This window comes from Chrysochloris asiatica, unplaced genomic scaffold (genome assembly GCF_000296735.1).
Source record: "Chrysochloris asiatica unplaced genomic scaffold, ChrAsi1.0 scaffold00100, whole genome shotgun sequence".
In the NCBI taxonomy this organism is placed as follows: domain Eukaryota; kingdom Metazoa; phylum Chordata; class Mammalia; order Afrosoricida; family Chrysochloridae; genus Chrysochloris; species Chrysochloris asiatica.
In genome coordinates, this window is record NW_006408618.1 from 3,365,451 (window position 1) to 3,385,637 (window position 20,187).

The 20,187-nt window shown below is 39.8% G+C and overlaps 1 protein-coding gene across 1 annotated transcript in view; it reads left to right on the top strand.

Moving 5' to 3' along the window:
• Positions 1-6,979: 6,979 nt before the first annotated feature.
• DARS2 (aspartyl-tRNA synthetase 2, mitochondrial) overlaps positions 6,980-20,187 on the top strand; it is a 71,525-nt gene continuing 58,317 nt past the window's right edge. Inside the window, exons 1-6 of the mRNA XM_006867056.1 lie at positions 6,980-7,103; positions 8,419-8,518; positions 12,075-12,141; positions 14,832-14,933; positions 15,343-15,438; positions 19,416-19,539. Of these exons, the coding sequence (XP_006867118.1) occupies positions 6,980-7,103; positions 8,419-8,518; positions 12,075-12,141; positions 14,832-14,933; positions 15,343-15,438; positions 19,416-19,539 (613 nt within the window). The remainder of the gene's footprint in view (positions 7,104-8,418; positions 8,519-12,074; positions 12,142-14,831; positions 14,934-15,342; positions 15,439-19,415; positions 19,540-20,187) is intronic.

A 20,187-nucleotide genomic window follows, 5' to 3' on the forward strand; every position in this document is an offset into this window, starting at 1 on the left:
CCGTAAAGATTTACACCCTCGGAAACCCTGTACAGGGTCGCTATGACTCGATGGCACTTAACAACAACAACAACAATATACCTGAATATTAATTTGCTATTAACTGCCAGTGGCCTCATTTGTTACACTCGGCCCTAGAGGGCCTCGAACCTCTGACTAGTCTTACACGGTCTGCAACAGAACTCTAAACACTAAAGAGTTATTTCATGCTCAGTTTCACTGATTCCTCTCCTCGCTATAGAGGAATAATTCTTTTTCTCCCCTGCTCCCTGCCACCCAGTTTGAACTGTCAACCAAGTTTTGTGTTTCTCATTTGCTGCAGTCATTTTCAGGAGTATCTTATAGTCAAAATTACACTAGATTCCTTCCCTTCCTTCTTCTTTCAGAAGTAGATCTTGCTAGCTGATGCTGAATTGACACCTAGCTCATGGTGACCTCATACACAATCATAACAAAAAGCTGCCCAAACCTAGCTGATCCATTTTCAAACTTTTCTGTCAATTTGCTACTCATTTAACTTAAACTCACAGAGGTAGTCCCTCACCTCTAAGCACATTCTTTTGAATTTTTCCTCAGTCTCTCACCCATTCCCAAATATAGTTCCCTTTAAATCCTTGCCAATAGGCCATTTCTTACTACTGCAACAGGAGATCTCTGTATCTAAGGGTAATTGGGTCATCTAAACTCATCTGCTGGGTATGTAAGGCCTGCCATACACCAGATTTTGTGTATAGGATAAGCACTCAACTGGAAGGTCAGTTTCAATTGAAAGTTTGGTGGTTCAAACTCACCAGCCGCTCCTCGGAAACCCTATACAGGGTTACTATGAGTCAGAACCAACTCAACAAGCACTTAACAACAACAACAGTTGACAGATGGGAAGACAGAGAAGTAATTCAAAATTCAAACCCACTGCCGGTGAGTAGATTTTGACCCCTCACAACACATTAAGGGCAAGGAACTCTGGTAGCATAGTGGTTACGAATCGGGCTGTGAACTGCAACGTCAGCAGTTCAAAACTACCAGCTGCTCCACAGGAGAAAAAGATAAAGCTTTCTACTCCCGTAAAGATTTACAACCTCAGAAACCCTGTTCAGGGTCACTATGGGTCGGAACCGACTCGACGGCACTTAACAACAACAACACTGTAAGGGCAGGGCTAACTCCATAGGGCTCCCAAGTCTGTAATCTTTACAGAAGACTACCGCATTATCCTCCTAGAGCAGTCTGAATCACCAACCTGACCTTTCAGGCAGCAGCTGAGTGCTTTAACCACTATGCTACCAGAGTTCCTTAACTTTTCAGTCATACAATTCATAGGAAGAGTGTGTATTTGAACTTAGTCTGATTCCATTTGTCACATGGACTTTTAATAGGGATCAACTTCAAGGCAAAGAAAAAGGTAAGCCTGCAAGAATGGCAGAAAGGTTCTGTGCGGGCTCTTGGGTCTAAAGGACAAGCACCACTCCTGGCTTTATTTGTGTGATGGTTAGGAGATCCCCTTTTCCGCTTCTGGTGCCGGTGGTGATATGCCACCGCGGAGTCAGTTCTGATTCATAGTGACACTGCGTAGGGTTTCCAAGGCTGTAAGTCTTTACAGGAGCAGAAAGCATCATCTTTCTTCCCAGAAAGATGAAACCTCAGAAACCCTGTACAGGGTCCTATGAGTTGGAAACAACTCCATGGCACACAACTACCACCACCAATATACCATGGTGGAGTCCTAGTGTGGTGCCATAGGATAAGCACTGCACTGCTAACCCCAGGGTTGGGGTTCAAACCCACAGCCTCTCCTCAGAAACCCTATGCTGGGTAGCTATGAGTCAGAATTGATCAAAAGCACTTAACGACAAATACAATGGTATTTTCAATCACTTCATATGCATGTGAAAGTTAGACAATGAATAAGTAAGACTATAGAAGAATCGATGCATTTGTATTATGGTGTGCTGTTGTTGTTGGTAAGTGACTTAAAGTTAATTCTAATCCACAGCGACCCTGCATAGGGTTTCTGGGGAGCAGGTGGTAAGCTTGAAATACCAACCCTGCAGTCAAGTTGACTTTGCAGTTCAGCGACAGACTTCCAGAAGAACAAACCAACCTGAGTTGGAAGAAGTACAGCCTGAATGCTCCTTAGAAGCCAGGATGATGAGACTTCTCTCATACTATGGACATGGTATCAGAAGGGACTAGTCCTTGGAAAAATGGAGGACCAGCAAAAAAAGAAGGACTCCCAACAAGACGGACCGGCACAGTGGCAGTAGCAATGGGTCCAAATGTAACAACTGTGAGGATGGCACAGGACTGGGCAGCGTTTTGTTTTGTTATACATAGGGTCACTATGAATCAGAACTGACTCAACGGCACCTAACAAAAACATACCTCTCACTCCTGATTCAAGACTGTAATTTTGCCCAACCTAATAATCAAGTCCTGGTGTGGGTTAATGCGCTGGACTGCGAAATTGCTTTGAACTGCAATGTCGGTGGTTCAAGCTCACCAGTTGCTCCTCGGAAACCCTGTACAGGGTCACTATGGTTTGGAACTGACTCGATGACACTTAGCAACAACAACAACAACAATAATCAAGAGTCCTGGTATGGCACTGTGGGTTAACACACCAGACTGCAAAGTCATCTGAACTGCGTAGTCGGAAGTTCAAGCTCATCAGCTGCTCCTTGGAAATTCTATACAGGGTTGCTGTGGGTCAGAACCAACTCAATGGCACTTAACAACAACAATAATCAAGTTATAGTTCTTCTCTGAATATATTATCCCTTTTTTTTTCAATCATAAAGAAATTCTTATTTGCTTTCTATAGCCAATTCATTTACCAACATTCTGGATTCTGGTCATTCTTCCCAGCTCTCTTAAATGTCATCTTATCTCCTATGTTTATTTCAACTCTCTATCATTTCTAATCTCTACTCAGTAGCACTGTTTTCTTCCACTCCCAAGCATATTCTAGTACTCCTTCAACTAAAATTTTTTTTTTCCTTAAATAAAATTCATCCTGATGGCTCTTTGCATACAGTTCATTAAGATAAAATCCCCAGGCCCAGGAGCTGAGGATGCTAGCTTCTAACATGTAACATTCTAAAAGGTTAGCCTTGAAGAACTGGATTCACCTGAGTTGTCATGGCCTCCCCTATGCTAAAGATAAAACTTCAAGCTGCAGTGGAAATTTTTGTATATATAAAATAGAAATTTTGGAGCTAATTGAACAAGCCCCTTCCTTGTTCCTCTCACAAATCAAAATACTTTTGTGCTTGGAAATGGAATATGTAGACATGACTGTTAACTTTAAAAAACAACTGTAAATTGTAAAAATGTAAAAACACTGTACTCTAAGCTCTCTATAAGAATCCAAGGTTAGCAGACAACGACTCTGCCTGATTCCTCATTGGTGTCACCCCAAATAAACTCTCTTCTACCCTACCTAGGAGTGTGTGTGCTATTGGCGTTTTGCCCTCGGTTATGAACCTAATTTTCCAGTGACAATCTCATTCCTACTGAGACCAATCTCCTGGAAATGTGGTGAACAACTATAGCTTCCACTAACTAATAAGTATTTGACTGAAAACCTTTAACAATCTCTTTTTTGTATACATCTCTATCTCTGTTAAGAAACTCTTGGTGACTTAGGGGGAAGGGTTAATAGGGATGTTGTGCGGCAGAAGGCCCACCCTCTAGAACTGCTACCGGTGCTCCATCAGGACATCCAGATGTCCCCACCAGTGCACGAGAGGTCACCCACATGCTACGGACAAGCCCTGTTTCAGGAGCCACCACCTACAACCAAAAGAACGGCAAGGACAACTACACATACAGCACACACCAGGCTACAAGAACAGCCCTGCTGCCCGCCCACGGTTGCTAGACGCCTTCTACACAAGACTCCAGGGTCTACAGCATCCCTAGTCAAGATGTAACCTGGTACTCTTCCCATCCCCATCTCATTGCATTGTGGCGGTCGGAAGCTGTCTGTTTGCAGAGTTGGGATTATTAAAAACGCCTCAACTTTCCCGGCCATCATCTTGTTTCTGTTTGAGTTCATGAAGCTCGAGGAAGCAAAGACACCCCAATAGGGAGCAAACTTTTCTTAAAGTGAACAACACATCAGGCTTTTCCTACAGTGTCACGGCTTTATCTGATTAAGCATCTAGAGTATTTCACAAAGTGTGGTAGGAGTGGTACTGAATCCAGGGTGAAGGCAACTTAATACAGCACTGCTTTTATTCCCTCACCCAGCAGTCTTCAATTTGAGAAAGGTGAGAAATACCATTTTGATCAATGAAATTTATACCATTTTCAAAAGAAGAAACTGTATTTTTAAAGATACTAACCTTTTTGCTAAACAAAATTAAAATTCAAAAAACACCTAAACAAAACCTATCAACCACAGCCAAATACTTGATTCAAGCTTGTTCATTCTTATTCTTCTAAACTTTCTGCTTCATTGTTTTTCTGACATTCACTTGGGGATTGTTGTTGTTAGGTGCCATCAAGTCGATATCGACTCATACCAACCCTATGCACAACAGCACAAAACACTGCCGGGTCCTGGGCCAACCTCACAATTGTACTCCATGCATGTCATCATGGTCTACTCTCCTCTGAGGAGGCAGCTTTTCCCCAGTCACCTTTTGAGTGCCTTCCAACCTGAGGGGCTCATTTTCCAGCACTATATCGGACAGTGTTTCTCTGCTGTTCATAAGGTTTTCAGTGACAATATTTGGAACTAGTTTGTCACTCCTTCTTCCTAGTCTGTCTTTGTCTGGAAGCTCATCTGAAACCTGTCCACCATGGGTGACCCTGCTGGTATTTAAAATACCCATGGCATAGCCCTCAGAATCACAAGCCACCACAGTACAAAAAAACTTGGAGGTAGGGGAGATGTTTCTCCTCAGTTTTTTTCTGATTAATTTGCTGAATCCTTGTCTTTCTACAATTCCAATAGTGGGGTGCCCACCCCAGATACCAAAATCACACATTCTACATATTTAAAGGCGCTTTGGTAGCTTAGTGGTTACAAATCGGGCTGTGAACCGCAAGGTCAGCAGTTCGAAACTACCAGCTGTTCTGCGGGAGAAAGATGAGGCTTTCTGCTCCCGTAAAGATTTACAGCCTCGGAAACCCTGTACAGGGTCGCTATGAGTCGGAACCGACTCCACGGCACATAACAACAACAACAACATATTTTTAAAAGCACTCATTCTACACATGATTTCTACATCTTGTATCTTAAAATCTTCGCACCTGCATGCGTCAAAACTGACTCTAAGGCACTTGAAAGCACAACAACATCACTTCACTTTATCTGACCAAATCTTATCCACTCTGCAGGTTCCATCTCTTCAGGAGAAACTCTCAAGTCTCCAGGGATCTAGGTCTCCCACCTATCCCTCTTGCATTTGTAGTTCACAACACACAAATGAAACTTAGCTATTTTTCTTGCGACAGGTTCTAGAAAGAAGGGACCCTGACTTAAATTCCTTTTCTGCATTGCAACCAATTACTAAATTCTATCGCCCCGATGCCAATGTTTAGCCAAGTGCTAAGCATGTAGCAAATGAGTAACACGTCTAAACACACACAAGCATCGTAAATAGAATGACCACGCACTAGGGCAAAATGTCAAGTTTACACCTAGCCGTGGACCAATACAAAGGACCTTACCAATATAATGCAGTGATGACTCTGTCTCGCATTCCGGCTTCACAAATCATTCTTCCGTCTGGATCCAAAAATCCGTCGAGGCTAAAATTCCTTGAAGTAAAAAAGCCGCCAAACTGATAACTAAGAAAAAACTCGGAGAAAAGCCGGCATTCCAAGTGCCATCTCGCATCAAAACAAATGGACTCACGAGACATAGACACACTCAGTTAAGGAGACCTCTGCTCCCTCGAAGAGAGGCCAGCCGACTTCTCCCGGGAACGGTACTTCCGCCACCCAGTTTCTGCGACCCTCACTCTTGGGGAAGCGACCCTTACTCCTACTTCCCGATGAGGGGAGAAGGCAAAGGGCAGTGTGTCCCAACTCGTCCCTCTCCTCCTGGACTTTTTTGGGACTAAGGCCAGCCTTCAGATCCCGCCGTTCAGAACCGGGAATGCAATCCTCAACCGCCACTTCCACCTCCGTTTAAAATCGCATCCCGACTCGCTCTGCGGTCAAACGTAGCACGCTTCCTCAGTCTATTTCAAGTCATATGAAGCAAATAATGTCACCATCTTAATTAAGGGCAAGGCCAAGTAGCCTAAGTAAACGTTATCGTCCACATCTCTGTTTCCCTCCAGCCCTTGTTTCCTCGATGTGATGTTCTCACCCATGATTTCCGCCCGTAGTAAGCATGGCAGCAACACCCCCGACCTGATTGGTTGACAGCGTAATCCTAGGCACTAGCTAGGCGGAGTGAGAGGCGCTTAGTTCCTCTAGGGTAGTGGTGTTCGACACTGGGACTTAACGTTTTGGTTTGCTCGCCTACCTCTTACAGAACACCCGCGGTCTGCTGCCAAATCTGGGAGATTTGAACGCAAGGCCAGATTCCTCGCTGTTTTCCGGTTCTATCTCGAAACTCTTGTGGAAGGAAGTGAAGGACATGCGCCTGGTGACCGACTTCCCCTCCTCCTCTGCACTGTCGCGGGCATCCGCCTTGCGCTGCACGGTGCAATCATTCTGCCTCCCTTCTGGCAGCAGCCTGGTTTGTTACTAGTTGAAATTGATGCACTGAGACGGGGGGGCGGGGGGAAAGGTCTTTGTCTTACCCACTTCCCGAAGGATACCAAAGACCTTACAGACTTATTTTCTAGTATCTAGAGACATGTGCTTGAATATTGAGCAAAGGAGGGCTGAAATACTGAGACGCTGAGTGGCAACTTTTAGAATCTTAAGGGAATTCTGTGTATTACCAAAACTGACTTTTGACCAACAACAGCAGCGTGGGATTCGTGAACGTCTCTTGACACTGTGTCTCTCCAAAATGTTCCGCTGTGGGCTAAGTCGACTGTACAAGGGTTTATCTAGACCCACTGGACACATCGTCCAGCCCATCTGGTGTTCTTTCCCCAGAAGTCTGGTGCTGAGTCCACAGAGGAGAATTCCAGGTGAAAATACTGAAGATCTCTGAACAACACTTCCAGAGTGCTCCTTTTCAATCACCCATCACCCGGAGTCTTATCCTTGTGTGTAGTAACAGATCATTCACTTGCCTAATTCTTTATGATGCAGTTTTTTCCCTTGAAAAGGCCCCAAGAAGATAAACCGTATTGATGGGATACTCTGTTTTTATGTTGATGCTACTAGTACTGTTGTTGTGTGCCATCAAGTGGATCACCACTCATAATGACCCTGTAAGATATACTAGAACTACCCCATAGGGTTTCCAAAAACTGTAACCCTTACAAGAACAAATTACCAACAGAGCTGTTGTAGGTGGTTACTTTCGGTTTGCAGATAGGTGCTTACTCATTGTGCCACCCAGTCTCCTTAATTCTAATGCTGTTAAATGCTGTTGAGTCAGTTCCACTCAGTGACCCTGTATAGTATTTCGGAGAAGTGGCTGGTGAGTTTGAACCACCACTGTACAGTTAGCAGTCCAGCACTTGTGCTGCAGCACCACACCAGGACTCCTGATGTTAATTGTGGAGGTGGTGTGCTGTGGAGCCCTTCCCACTAATAGCGACCTCCTATAGACTCTGAGTCTATAAATCTTTAAAAAAGCAGAAAGCTTCATCTTTCAGAGCACCTGGTGGACTCCCAATTACTGACCTTGCAGGTAGCAGCCCAATGTGTAACCCACTATGCTATCAAGGCTCCTGATGCTACTCATAAGAAGCCTAAGTAATTCTTTCACACTTGAGAATACTTATAATACAATACTTTTTTACTGGGTGTTTGACATTGTTGTTGTTGTTAAGTGCCGTGGAGTCAGTTCCCACTCATAGAGAGCCTGTATACGGTTTCGGAGTGGCTGTTAATTTTGAACCATTGACCTTACAATTCTAACTGCCCTTGTGGTCCAGTGCTTATCCTACAGTGCCACACCAGGATTCCTTGTTTGACACTAGACTCATACTGTAGGTACATATTTTCTACACCATCAAAATTCTGCAGTAATTCCTAAAATCACATTTCATTTGGAGTAGGAATGTGCAATCTTAAAGAATTGAGCTTTTAGGATCTTAGGTCAATGCAAATGCCAGAAGAATCCCCCAAAATTTAAAATTTCTAACAGCAAAAATTTACATAAAGAAAATAATTCACTTGGCTTTTGAGACATTTGTAAGTAAATTTAATAATAGACAAATCAAATAATCTGTAAATTTCATCCACTGGTGTGAAATAACTAAAATGTTGTGATCTGAGTCTTTATGTTTAAGCAATTTACAGTTGAGTTTTTTCTTTTTCTTTTTTCCTTAGATTTCAACAGCTTTGTTGGACGGACCAACACATGTGGAGAGCTGCGTACTTCTCACTTAGGCCAAGAAGTTACCCTTTGTGGGTGGATTCAGTACCGACGGTAAATTAAGGCAGATTAAGATTGCATGTTGGCTGTTCTTCCAAAGTAATTTCAAATCTTTATCAATTTTAAATGAGTCCAAAGAATAACAGCCTTGAAATTCCTTTATAATTCTGAGAATTCATTGAATTTTCAGTTTGTTTTGTATTGAAAGACCAAAACAATGTCACTCTTTTGGTAAGCGTCAGTAACATCTGTTGAAAGGTATAAAAATGGACTTTTAGGAGTCACTGGACCTGGGGGCTCAGAACCATAGTCTCAGGGTGCGCGATGGTTAATAGGCATAACACAGTCTGCAAAGACATTGTTATATCCTTCTTAGGTGAGGAACAACCGGGGTCTTAAAAGTTTGCAAACACTGTGTGTTTGTGTTGATGACTGCGGGGCAGGCTTGCAGGGTATACCCTTTGGTTGGTTGACGATGCATGGAGGGAATTATAACCATGACAGTGAAATGATATACAACAGGATGAATGTAAAGCTAATGTTCTCCCATGTAAACTATGTAAATAAAACATTAGAAAATAAAATATAAAGTTTATAAACAGGAACTATTGGTCAGGAGGAGAGATGAGTGATTAAAATTGATGACACTTGTAAATAATTAATCCAGTGGACTAATTGACCCTGAGTCTTCATGACCATGAGATGAAAAGAACTAGTTGGTGTCTGACTTCCACAAACAACTGCTCTTAAAAGGATCACATTAGAAGGTACTCGATATAGTGGGAGGAAATGTAAACCAAAACGAAATATGATCAAATAGACCAGGCTTGTTGGTCATATAGAGCCCGGTCGAACCCCGAGACTATGGCCCTTGGTCACCCGTTAGGTCTGGAACTGAACTCACTCACCCCTGTGGCTCAGTTTTCCACCAAACAATAGGTAGATATGAGGTGTCCACACCATAGAATGGTTAACCATTAGAGATCAAAAGGTCAGCATTTACCTCAGGAAAGTTCAAAAGGGTTGGAAAAGGAGGAAAAGAAACATAGGGAGGAAGTGGGATAAATGCGTTACATTGAAGGGGTTACACTCATTGAGGAAACTAATGATCTGCTTTGTAAACCACAATTCATAATTAAAAGTTGGGGTGGGGAGAGGTCCTTTATGCACCAATAGCCTGGTTTACTAAAGCTGTATACCTCCTGGAACCAGTACTTGGGAATTAACCATCATGCTGTGAACCAGCTGCTAAACTAATAACAGATTTCATTTGTTATAATTTTAGGTAAGGAAAAAGCCTAAAAATACGAAAAGTCGTAATTCCTTAAGAACAGAGCCCATTTCTTTTTATTAATTTCTATATTCCAGAACATATCTGAATGGTACATTAATTCATATTGAAGATATATCTACAATATATAGGTTATGTGGCCTTCATAAAGAATATGTTCCAAATAGGTGGATATTTGACCAATAAATTTGGTGACCCTATCTATATCCTGAACCTAGAATCTGAAGATGCTTTCTATACCTCTTCTTGGTGCTAAGGGCAATATGAGAAATGTAGACTGGATGCTGAAATGTTGGGATATCTGGGGCCATTTTTTTTGTTGTTTTAAGTTTTTACTGTTAACTAAGTGGTAGTTTATAGAGGAGAACATCAGCTTTACACCATCATTTCATTGCAATGATTACAACATCCTCTGTGCATCATAATACAACAGTATTTGCTTCCATTCCCTTTGTTGTTGGTTTTTTTGAGGGGTGATGTAGATGTACACAAAGACACTCAGGAATATATAATCATTTAAACAACCAAAGGGCACAATCTGCAAGCCTGCCTCCTGGCTGCTAGCACCCAGTCTCCCTCTTTCCATGAGTCCAGAGTCCTCAGTTGCTCCCTCTCTCCATATCCCCATCTCTGCCTCCATCTCTGGTGTCTCTGCTTCTCTGGATAGGATCCCACCTTCTGCTTGTGCTCTTCTCCCTTGATGGTCCTAAGGTCCTCTGTTTCTGGACTGTAAGATTAACTACTCCCCTGTTTTTTTATACAACTTATACCTTTATAGTTGTGACAGATGCAATTAGTCATGATAACAGTTACTCACTATTGAATCATAAGAATCTTATCCTGATCTCTTTTCACCAGACCCATCTAGACAAGATGAAAACTATTCAGTGGGGAATCTATCTTCCAATTCTGGGGCCTTTTAATGATTTATACAGATATTAAGTTAGTAGTTGGAACTCTTCAAGAAATTTAGATTTTATCTTTTTTCAGTAAGAAAAAAGATCTTACATTGCTATGTATCAAACATGACCAATCAGATATTTCTAAAGTAATATTCCTAAAATATTGTCTTTGTATTCTTTGATGTGAAATCTTTCCAAATTTAATAAAATTTTCGTGTAAAGACCTAAACCAATGAAAATTGGAAATGAAAACTATATGCCTTTTTATTAATAAGTCATATGGATGACACAGGTGGTGGTGGTGATGTGCCATGGAGTCAGAACTGACTCATAGCGACCCTGTACAGGATTTCCAAGGCTGTAAATCTTTACAGGAGCAGAATGCCTCATCTTTCTCCCGCGGAACAGCTGGTAGTTTCGAACTGCTGACCTTGCGGTTCGCAGCCCGATTCGTAACCACTACGCTACCAGAGCTCCTTATGGATGACATTATTAAGCCATGTTCCAACAAACAAACCAAACCTACTGCCATCAATTCAATTCTGTCTCTTAGTAACCCAACAGGACAGGGTTGTTGTTGTTAAGTACCGTCGAGTCAGTTTCAACTCATAGTGACCCTCTATAGTGTTTCTGAGGAGTAGCTGGTGAGCTTGCGGTTCAAACCGACTTTGCAATCCAGCACATTAACCTGCAGCATCATACCAGAATGACAACAGGTCAAAGTTGTTGTTGTTGTTGTTGTTAAGTGCCGTCAAGTTGGTTCCAATCCATAGCAACCGTGAACAGGGTTTCCGAGGCTGTAAATCTTTACGGGAGCAGAAAGATGAGGCTTTCTCCCGCAGAGCAGCTGATAGTTTCGAACTGCTGATCTTGCAGTTTGCAGCCCGATTCATAACAACTACGCTGCCAGAGCTCCTAAAAGGGCAAAGTAGAACTGTCTGATAGGGTTTCCTAGGCTGAAATCTTTAAGGGAGCAGACTGCTACATCTTTCTCTTGCAGAGCAGATGGTGAGTTCAAACCCCTGACCTTTCAGTTAGCAGCCCAACCCTTAACTTACCAAATAAATAAAACTAAAACTAAACCCATTGCTATCAATTCCAACTTATAACAACCCTATTTAAGGTTTCCAAGGCTATAAATCTTTACAGAAACAGAAAGCCTCATCTCTTTCTCCTAAGGAGCAGCTAGTAGGTTTGAATTGCCAACCTTGTGGTTAGCAGTCCAGTTTGAAATGAAAATACAATTTTTTTTTCATTGTTAAAGCTACATAAATAACAAGTAGAATGTAGCTAGTAAAAAGTATATATTTACAAACAAAGAAACATGAAATATTACATGGATTTTTAATTTATTTTGCCTATTTAACTTCAGGCTTAAAGATTTTATCCTAAAATGTTCATTTTCTTCATTAACTAGGCAAAACATATTCCTGGTCCTGAGAGATTTCCAAGGGCTTGTTCAAGTTGTCATTCCCCAGGATGAGGTAATAAAAGGCTTTATGCTATTATCTGAAAATTTCCTTGCTGCTATGGCTAGAATAAGCTAAATGTATTTGATTAAGTATGTTTCAGGTTTTAAACTCAAAAGTTTATTTTTAATGAGAATTACCATAAGCAATTTTAAGACAAATAACTATCAGGAAAGGAGTGGGGTAAGGATATTTGCACCCCTGAAAGAATGTAATCAGCATCACTGAATTGTACATTTAGAAACTGTTGAATCTGTGTTTGTTTTGCTTTATATTCTCAATAAATGAATTTTTTTTTTTAAACCAAATGTCAGACTGGGGGGAAAATGCAACTCTTATCTCAGGCAATAGGCTTAATTTTTCAGATACCAATAGAAAAAGGTCTAATGACCCAGTAGAAATATTAATTTAGGATGTTGTTGTTGTTGTAAGAACATAAAATTTATTGGAAAGAAAATACAAATGACTTGTTGACATATGAAAATTTGTCCAGCCTAACTAGTAAGTAGAGAAATGTGAGTAAAATTACGAAGTTACTATATTTAACATATTGGATTCGCAACATGCTGCGTTTGGGAACACAGATGTTTGTGCGTTCCTAGGGATTATAAATCCTAGGGCTCTGTGGAGGGCAATTTGGCAATATCAAAATAAAAAAATGCATATATCCTTTGGCCCATTCATTCCCCTACTGGTAAATCATCTTACAATTACTTTATACCTAAATTTACACAGATGCAAAATGACATATATAGGGTTAGTAATTGCAGGATTATTTGTAATAGGAAAAAGAAACAACCTACATGCCCTCCAATAAGAGATTCTATATCCTTAAAACAGGACACTGCTCAGCCATAGAAAAAGATGCTCTTTATATGTAAAAAATCCAAGGTGTAGTATTAAATGAAAAAAGCAGGTTACAGAGAAACATCTAGAGTATAAGCATCTGTGTGAAATAGGGAGGGATAGAAAAAGGAATATATGTATTATGTGTGTGTTTTTACTTATGTATGTTATAAAATATCCTTGGATGGATACATAAGTCTTGTAACAGTGGGTACCTCTGGGGAGGTGAACTGAGGAGCTAGAAATAAACTGTTCACTGTATATATATTTTTTACTTCTTTGAATTGTTAGCCATGTGAAAGTGTTTTTTGCTAAAAAAAAAAAAATGCAGTTAAAATTAGATAAGGGACTCTGGTCAATGGAGCAACAGAATTACAAGAGGAGTCAAGAGGAGGAGGAGGAGGAAATGGAATGTGTGACTACTTACCTCTATGAACAACTACCTCCTTTGCCATGAGACCAGCACTGGATGGTACCCAGCTACCATTACTGAACATTTTGATCAAAGATTCTATAGCAGAATCCTGATCAAAAGGGGAAAATATAGAACAGAACTTCAAATTCTCATGCAATCCAGACTTTTTAGAGCCATGGTAACTAGATGGACCTGTTAAACAATTGGCCTGAGAGAATCTTTAAATATGAAGTCAAAAATGTCTCTTGAAGTCTTCCTAAAACTAAACAATAGCTTAGCTTAGCTTAGCTAGTGGGGGGAAAAAAATTTAAAACTACCTTGAACATTATGCTCTTTTAAGAACTATGTATGTGGAATCAAATTAGCAAAAGAAACTCAAAAGATTAGATAGGAACTTTCCAGGACAGTGAGTTTCTGTTAATGGGGCAGGAACAACTTTAAAAAAGAGGGTAAAAATGTTTACATAACTTTAAGAAAGTAATTAAAGCCATTGAAATGTACATATAGAAACTTGAATTGGTGTAATTTTTTTTGTTGTGTAAACAGCAACAATAACAAAAAAGAATTATCTAGCAGAGATCAAATTGACAATGGCAACGTAAAAGGTTGGATTAGAAATTTAGGAGGCAGTGAGTTTAAGATAATGGTGGTTGGATAATTTGAAAATGGATAGCAAGATTGGTATCACAACTTGAATCAATGTCACTAAATTGTACCTGTAGGAATAGTTGAAATGGTATGTCTTTGGTTATGTATTGCTGTGCGCTATCAAGTCGGTTCCAACTCATAGCAACCTTGTATAGTGTTTCCCAGGAATGGCTAGTGGGTTTAAACCACTGACCTTGTGGTTCGCACTCCAGTACTTATCCTATAGCACCACATTAGGGTTCCTGACTGATTTATTTTAGAAATTAAAAAAGAAAAAACTCCCATCTTGCTTGTTGGATAACTGTTTTCTATGGTGGTAGTTTCTATAAATGCTTATATGCCTACAAAAGATAGGATTTAGTCAGCTCTCCAATAATTGAAATAAATTAAGAACAATGAACTGTCTTTCAGGGATTAGGATCCAGATATGAAAATAGCTAACCAAGGAGAACTCCTTTTATTCTGGACTCCGCTATTGCTCTTGGTTTTAATTGCCCTAAAAACTAATCCTAGAGACAGTTGTCTTTCAGGTGTATTGGACTTGGGTGTATAAAGTCGTTCTTCCCCTTCTTTTTCTTTAAGGAACAATTTAAAAACTCTTGAATTTTTTGTGTGTCATGAGGTCAAGACAGGGATTCAATTTGCAAATCTGTATAAAGTCATCAGAGGCAGCCCCACTTTTTATGGCAGTTAATCCATGAATGTTAAAATGTGTCTAAGCCATAGATTGCGGTTACTACTGATGCCTGTAAATTCATTTCATTGTCAGAACTAATCTCCTCCTGTTATTTTGTAGTCAGCTGCTTCTGTGAAGAAGATTTTATGTGAAGCCCCTGTGGAATCTGTGGTACAAGTGTCTGGGACAGTCGTTTCCCGACCTCCAGGACAAGAGAATCCAGTTAGTAATTTAGAAATTGTAAATCTCATCCATGTGCATTTTCAGTGCCTGTTCACATTCAGACAACATAGACTGAACCCCTATTGGAAACCAGGCACTAAAGTTCTATTAAGCTCTATTAAGTTCTCTAGATGAAAGAAGCTACAGGTTTCAAAACCTTCTCTTACAAACAGACACCTATCTAAATATGCACGGGCACATAAGCCACAAATGTAAGAATATCAAAATTGTGGACAATTCATGCTTTAGAAGTTAATGCACTATAAGTAAGCACCCTTATATTTTACATCTGCACATAAATACTTGTGGGATACCAATTGCACTGGTTAATTGTGCTGATGAGTGTTTTCTGTGTGTTTTGTTGTTGTTTTTTTAAGTATCTTTCTTCCCCTATCTCTCTCTCTCATAGAAAATGGCAACAGGTGAAATTGAAATCAAAGTTAAAACAGCTGAGCTTCTGAATTCCTGCAAGAAGCTGCCCTTTGAAATTAAGGATTTTGTGAAGGTGCCATCCTATTATTAATATAGTATTTAGCTAATGTTAATACTACCACTAAAGTGTTTTCAGGATATTTTAAAGGAAAATTTTAACTTCTACAAAATTAAGCATTTTATTAGTACTTGCCGTTCATAAACATTCAGATTATTTTCAGACAGATTGAAATGTTTTTCTGTCCTTAAAAATTGGAGTGTTAAAATTGTTCAAGTTTTTTTGTTGCTGTTGTTTCACATTTTGAAAGGAAATTTGTATCTAGTTTGGGAATAGCCAAATACATACTGATTGAGTTTAAATCTCCAACAATAATAAAATGTGCATTTAGAGCAACCCTTGTCTTCCCAAACTTGTAAATATGACTGCTATAATTTAGGATGTTCTTTGCCACATTTTATCAGGTAGATGAAACTAGACAGCACTGGGTAAGTACACCCAGATGACTTTTCAGCCTTGCCACAGTGGTAGACTTGTATGTGCCTAATTTGTAAACTCATCTATAAAGGGATTTTTATATTATTTGCTTAGTCACTTGCCTTACATTTAAGTGCCCTATATTTCATCCTTAATTAGAAAGAGTAAGATCATTTCAGGACTGACCTTGTGAAAAGGAAAAGGAAATGTACGTTTCCCTCCAGATTAACTCTCAGAAAGAGAAGATCCAGTTAGAGAAAAAACCGATTCTAGGAGAAAGAGGTGTTTTTAAAAGTTCTTAAAACATAGAGTTCTGGGGCAAGATGGTAGAGTAGGCAGATGTACTGAGCACACTGACTGCAACACAGACATGGGAGACCCGGTGAAACACACACAGACGGTGATCCTGGAACCTCAGCACCGAGGATAGGACAGAGAGCTGGACTGATTGCCAACTGGAAGAGGAATTAGAAGAGGAACAGCAAAAGAAAGGAAAACCTGGGGGAACTATAAGCTGGCCTGGAGCCATGCAGCCTTCTTGAGCTTTGCAAACAGTTGTTAATACAGTGACCTGCAGATACAGGATGCAACTGGATTTTGGCAGCAAGGGGGTTTTGTTCTCCCTTGTTGCTATGTCCTCCCAGTAACAGGAACATGGCTAGTCCCTGCACTTGCCTACCCAGCAGTCAGTGTCACCCCCTCCTGCAAAGCCCCTCTTCTACTAGCAGTCAAGCACTAGACATACCACCCCTGCTTTTGGAGGTGTTTGAACCTGCCCTGAAGTACACTACACACAAACAGCGAACAGAGAACTGCAATCACACTTCTGGTCTCTATCGTATTTATTCACCAGGAGACAGGTGATGAGTACCTGAGAACACATCACCATGCAATCGTCAATTAAATATCAATATGACACCACATTGTCTCGGAGAAAACAGTATCTGCTTACATGAAGAAACAAAACAGTGCCTCAACAAGCAACCAGAATACAGAATCAGAAAATTTAATAACAGAAATGGTATCAGAACTACTTGATAAGGAATTTAAAAGATTGATATTTAGGTCCTTCAGTGTCTTGAGAGAGCGATCAAGAAAACTATGGATGAAATCAAGGAAAATACAAACAAAACTTTACATGAATTCAGGAAACAAATGGACAAAAAAAATATGAAGAATTGGAAACCTTATAAAAATAACAAACAGAGAGCTTGAATAAACCCTCAGAAATGGATAATACGTTGAAAGAGCAAAAAAGTAGAGCTGAATCAATGGAAAGCCAAATTGTTGAGGCTGAAGACAAATCTCTCAATATTCATCTGCTAGAGGAATAATCAGAAGAATTTAAAAATCCAAAGAAGGCTTAAGATTTATATGGGACACTATCAAGAGAAATAATTTACATGTGGTTGGAATTCCAGAACAACAAGAAGAAAAAAATTGTTCAAGAGTCAGTGGAAGAACTCCCAGCCAAAAAAAGTCCAGGTCCAGATGGCTTCACTGGTAAGTTTTACTAAACATTCAAGAAAGAGCTGTCACCAATACTACTCAAATTATTCCAGAATATAGAAGAGGATGGAAAACTTCCTAATACATTCTGTGAAGCAAGCATAACCGTCATACCAAAACCATGGAAGGACGTCACTAAGAAAGAAAATTATAGACCAATATCCCTCATGAACATAGATGTAAAAATTCTCAACAAAATCCTAGCCAACATAATTCAACAATACATCATGACCAATCAGAGATGCAAGGATGGTTCAACATTAGAAAAACAATCAATATAATCCACCATATAAATAAGAAAAAGGAAAAGAACCACATGATCATATCAATTGATGCAGACAAGGCATTTGACAAAATCCAACATCCATTCCTGATAAAAACACTCAACAAAGTAGGAATTGAAGGGAAATTCCTCAACATAATTAACAGCATATATACAAAAACAACAGCCATCATCACTCAATGGAGAGAAACTGAGAGCCTTCCCTTTGCAAACAGGAACCAGACAAGGATCCCTTTTGTGACCACTCCTTCTCAATATTGTTTTGGAAGTCTTAGCCAGAGCTGTATGGCAAGATAGGGAAATTAAAGGCATCCAAATTGGCAAAGAGGAAATAATACTCTCTATTTGCATATGATATGATCCTATACATAGAAAACCCCAAAAACTCAGCAAAAAAACTACTGGAACTCATTGGAAGATTTAGCAAAGAGTCATTGGAAGAAAACTTTCTTGTCATCACAAAAGATGAGAAGATAACTTTTCAAGAAGTTGAATGTGCTGCAAACAGGATAGACCCCAGAAGAAAATCACCAAGCCATATTATAATCAAACTCTTCAAAACAAAAGACAAGGGGAAAGTCCTGAGAGCAGCTTGGGAAAAACAAAAAGTTACTTACAAAGGAGAAGTAAATATTAATCTCTGATTTCTCGGTAGAAATCTTATAGGCAAATATATATGTATACTCTGAAAGAAACAATATTGCCAAATAAGAATCATACCCAGCAAAAGTGTCCATCAAATATGATGGCAAAATTAGGACATTTTCAAATAAACTAAAAGGAGTTCTTTGGAAAGAGAACCAAAAACAGCAGACAACAACCTCAGAGTAGAATATGTTATAATATCACCCAGAAGTTAACCCAGATATAGAAGTATTAAAAATAAAACAAACCCATAAGACTGAAAATACAGAACCAGATACCAGTTGCAACAACAACAAAAAGCATATATAGTATAAAGGGATAATGTAGTTACAAAACTTCCAAATGAAGAGGAAAACAAGTAGGTTTCAAGAAAATAAATAAATAAATAAAAATAAACCTAGCTGTAACCCTAATACTAGACCAAGCCTTGCTATCCCAACATTAACCCTGTTGTTGTTAAGTGCCATGGAGTCAATTCTGACTTTAGAGACTCTATATAGATAGGGTTTCCTAGGAGCAGCAGGTAGGTTTGAACTACGAACTTTGTGATTAGCAATCAAATGCTTATTCTACAGCACCACACCAGGATCCCATTTACCCTAGTCCTGACCATAGCCCTAACACTAAATGAAATCCTCAACTTATTCTAGACCTAACAGTAGCCCGAATTCGTAACTGCCTTCTCATACTTTCCATACACCCTTCCAAAAAAAGAAAGAAAAACAAGTTCTCAACACAAACTGGGCTAGCTGGACTCTAAGGCCTAGAAAACAAGCAAACCTTCTCACCATGTTTCTCATAGTTGTTCTTACTGGGCCGCAGAGGAGAATATACCTGCTGTAAACATTAACTATAGGCCTAAATAGATGGAAAATGGTTAATAAGGTAGGCAAATGTCAATCAGTTCAGGGTGATGTTAATAATACTGAAATTGTTTTTTAAAAAACACAAAATTGACAAATTTCGAAGTTGTAGGATGGTGATGTTTACACAAATGGAAACAGCAAGCTGGTGGGCTGCTTGACAGTGGTGTAAGCTAGTGACAGAGCTATTGTTGAAAATTCAAACTCTGTCTAACAATATCTTTAAGCTACCCAATAAAAGTATTTAAACATAAAATTTTTTAAATTTCTTTTAGAAAACAGAGGCTCTTCGATTGCAGTATCGCTACTTAGACTTGCGTAGTTTCCAAATGCAGTATAACCTGAGGCTGAGGTCCCAGATGGTCATGAAAATGCGAGAATACCTCTGTAATCTGCATGGTAAGGGGAATGTCTGAATGTTCTTTTGTGATTTATAGCATCTCTTCTGTTTTATGCAGCACTTTTTTTTTTAATGTTTTATTGTGAATTATATGATAGTTTACATGGGAGAACATTAGTTTTACATTCATTCTATCGTATATTGTTTCATTGCCATGATTACAATCCCCTCCATGCATCATCAACCAACCAAAGGGTATACCCTGCCAGCCTGCCCCCTATACTACCCCTTCCCCCTGCCCCCAGTCTTCAGCACATAGTCACTCTCCCTCTCTGGATCTAAAGTCCCCAGCTGCCCCATCGCTCCACCTCATCATCTCTGCCTCCATTTCAGGCATCACTGCTTCTCTAGGTAGGGTCGCGCTTCTGGCTCTTCTCTGTTGATGGTCCTAGGGACCTCCGATCCTAGACTGGAAAGTTAATCACTCCCTTCTTTGCTATAAAACATCTATCTTTACATTTCGAACCCTCACAATCAGTCCTGATAACAATTATTCACTGTTGTATCACAAGAGACCCATCTGCATTTCATTTCATCAGCTCCGCCTAGACAGATTGGATAGTACTCACTGGAGATTATGCTTTCCTCCAGGCCCCCTGGCTCTAGGTTTCCTTCTTGCCTTTGTAGCCCCCCCCCCCATCCCATTT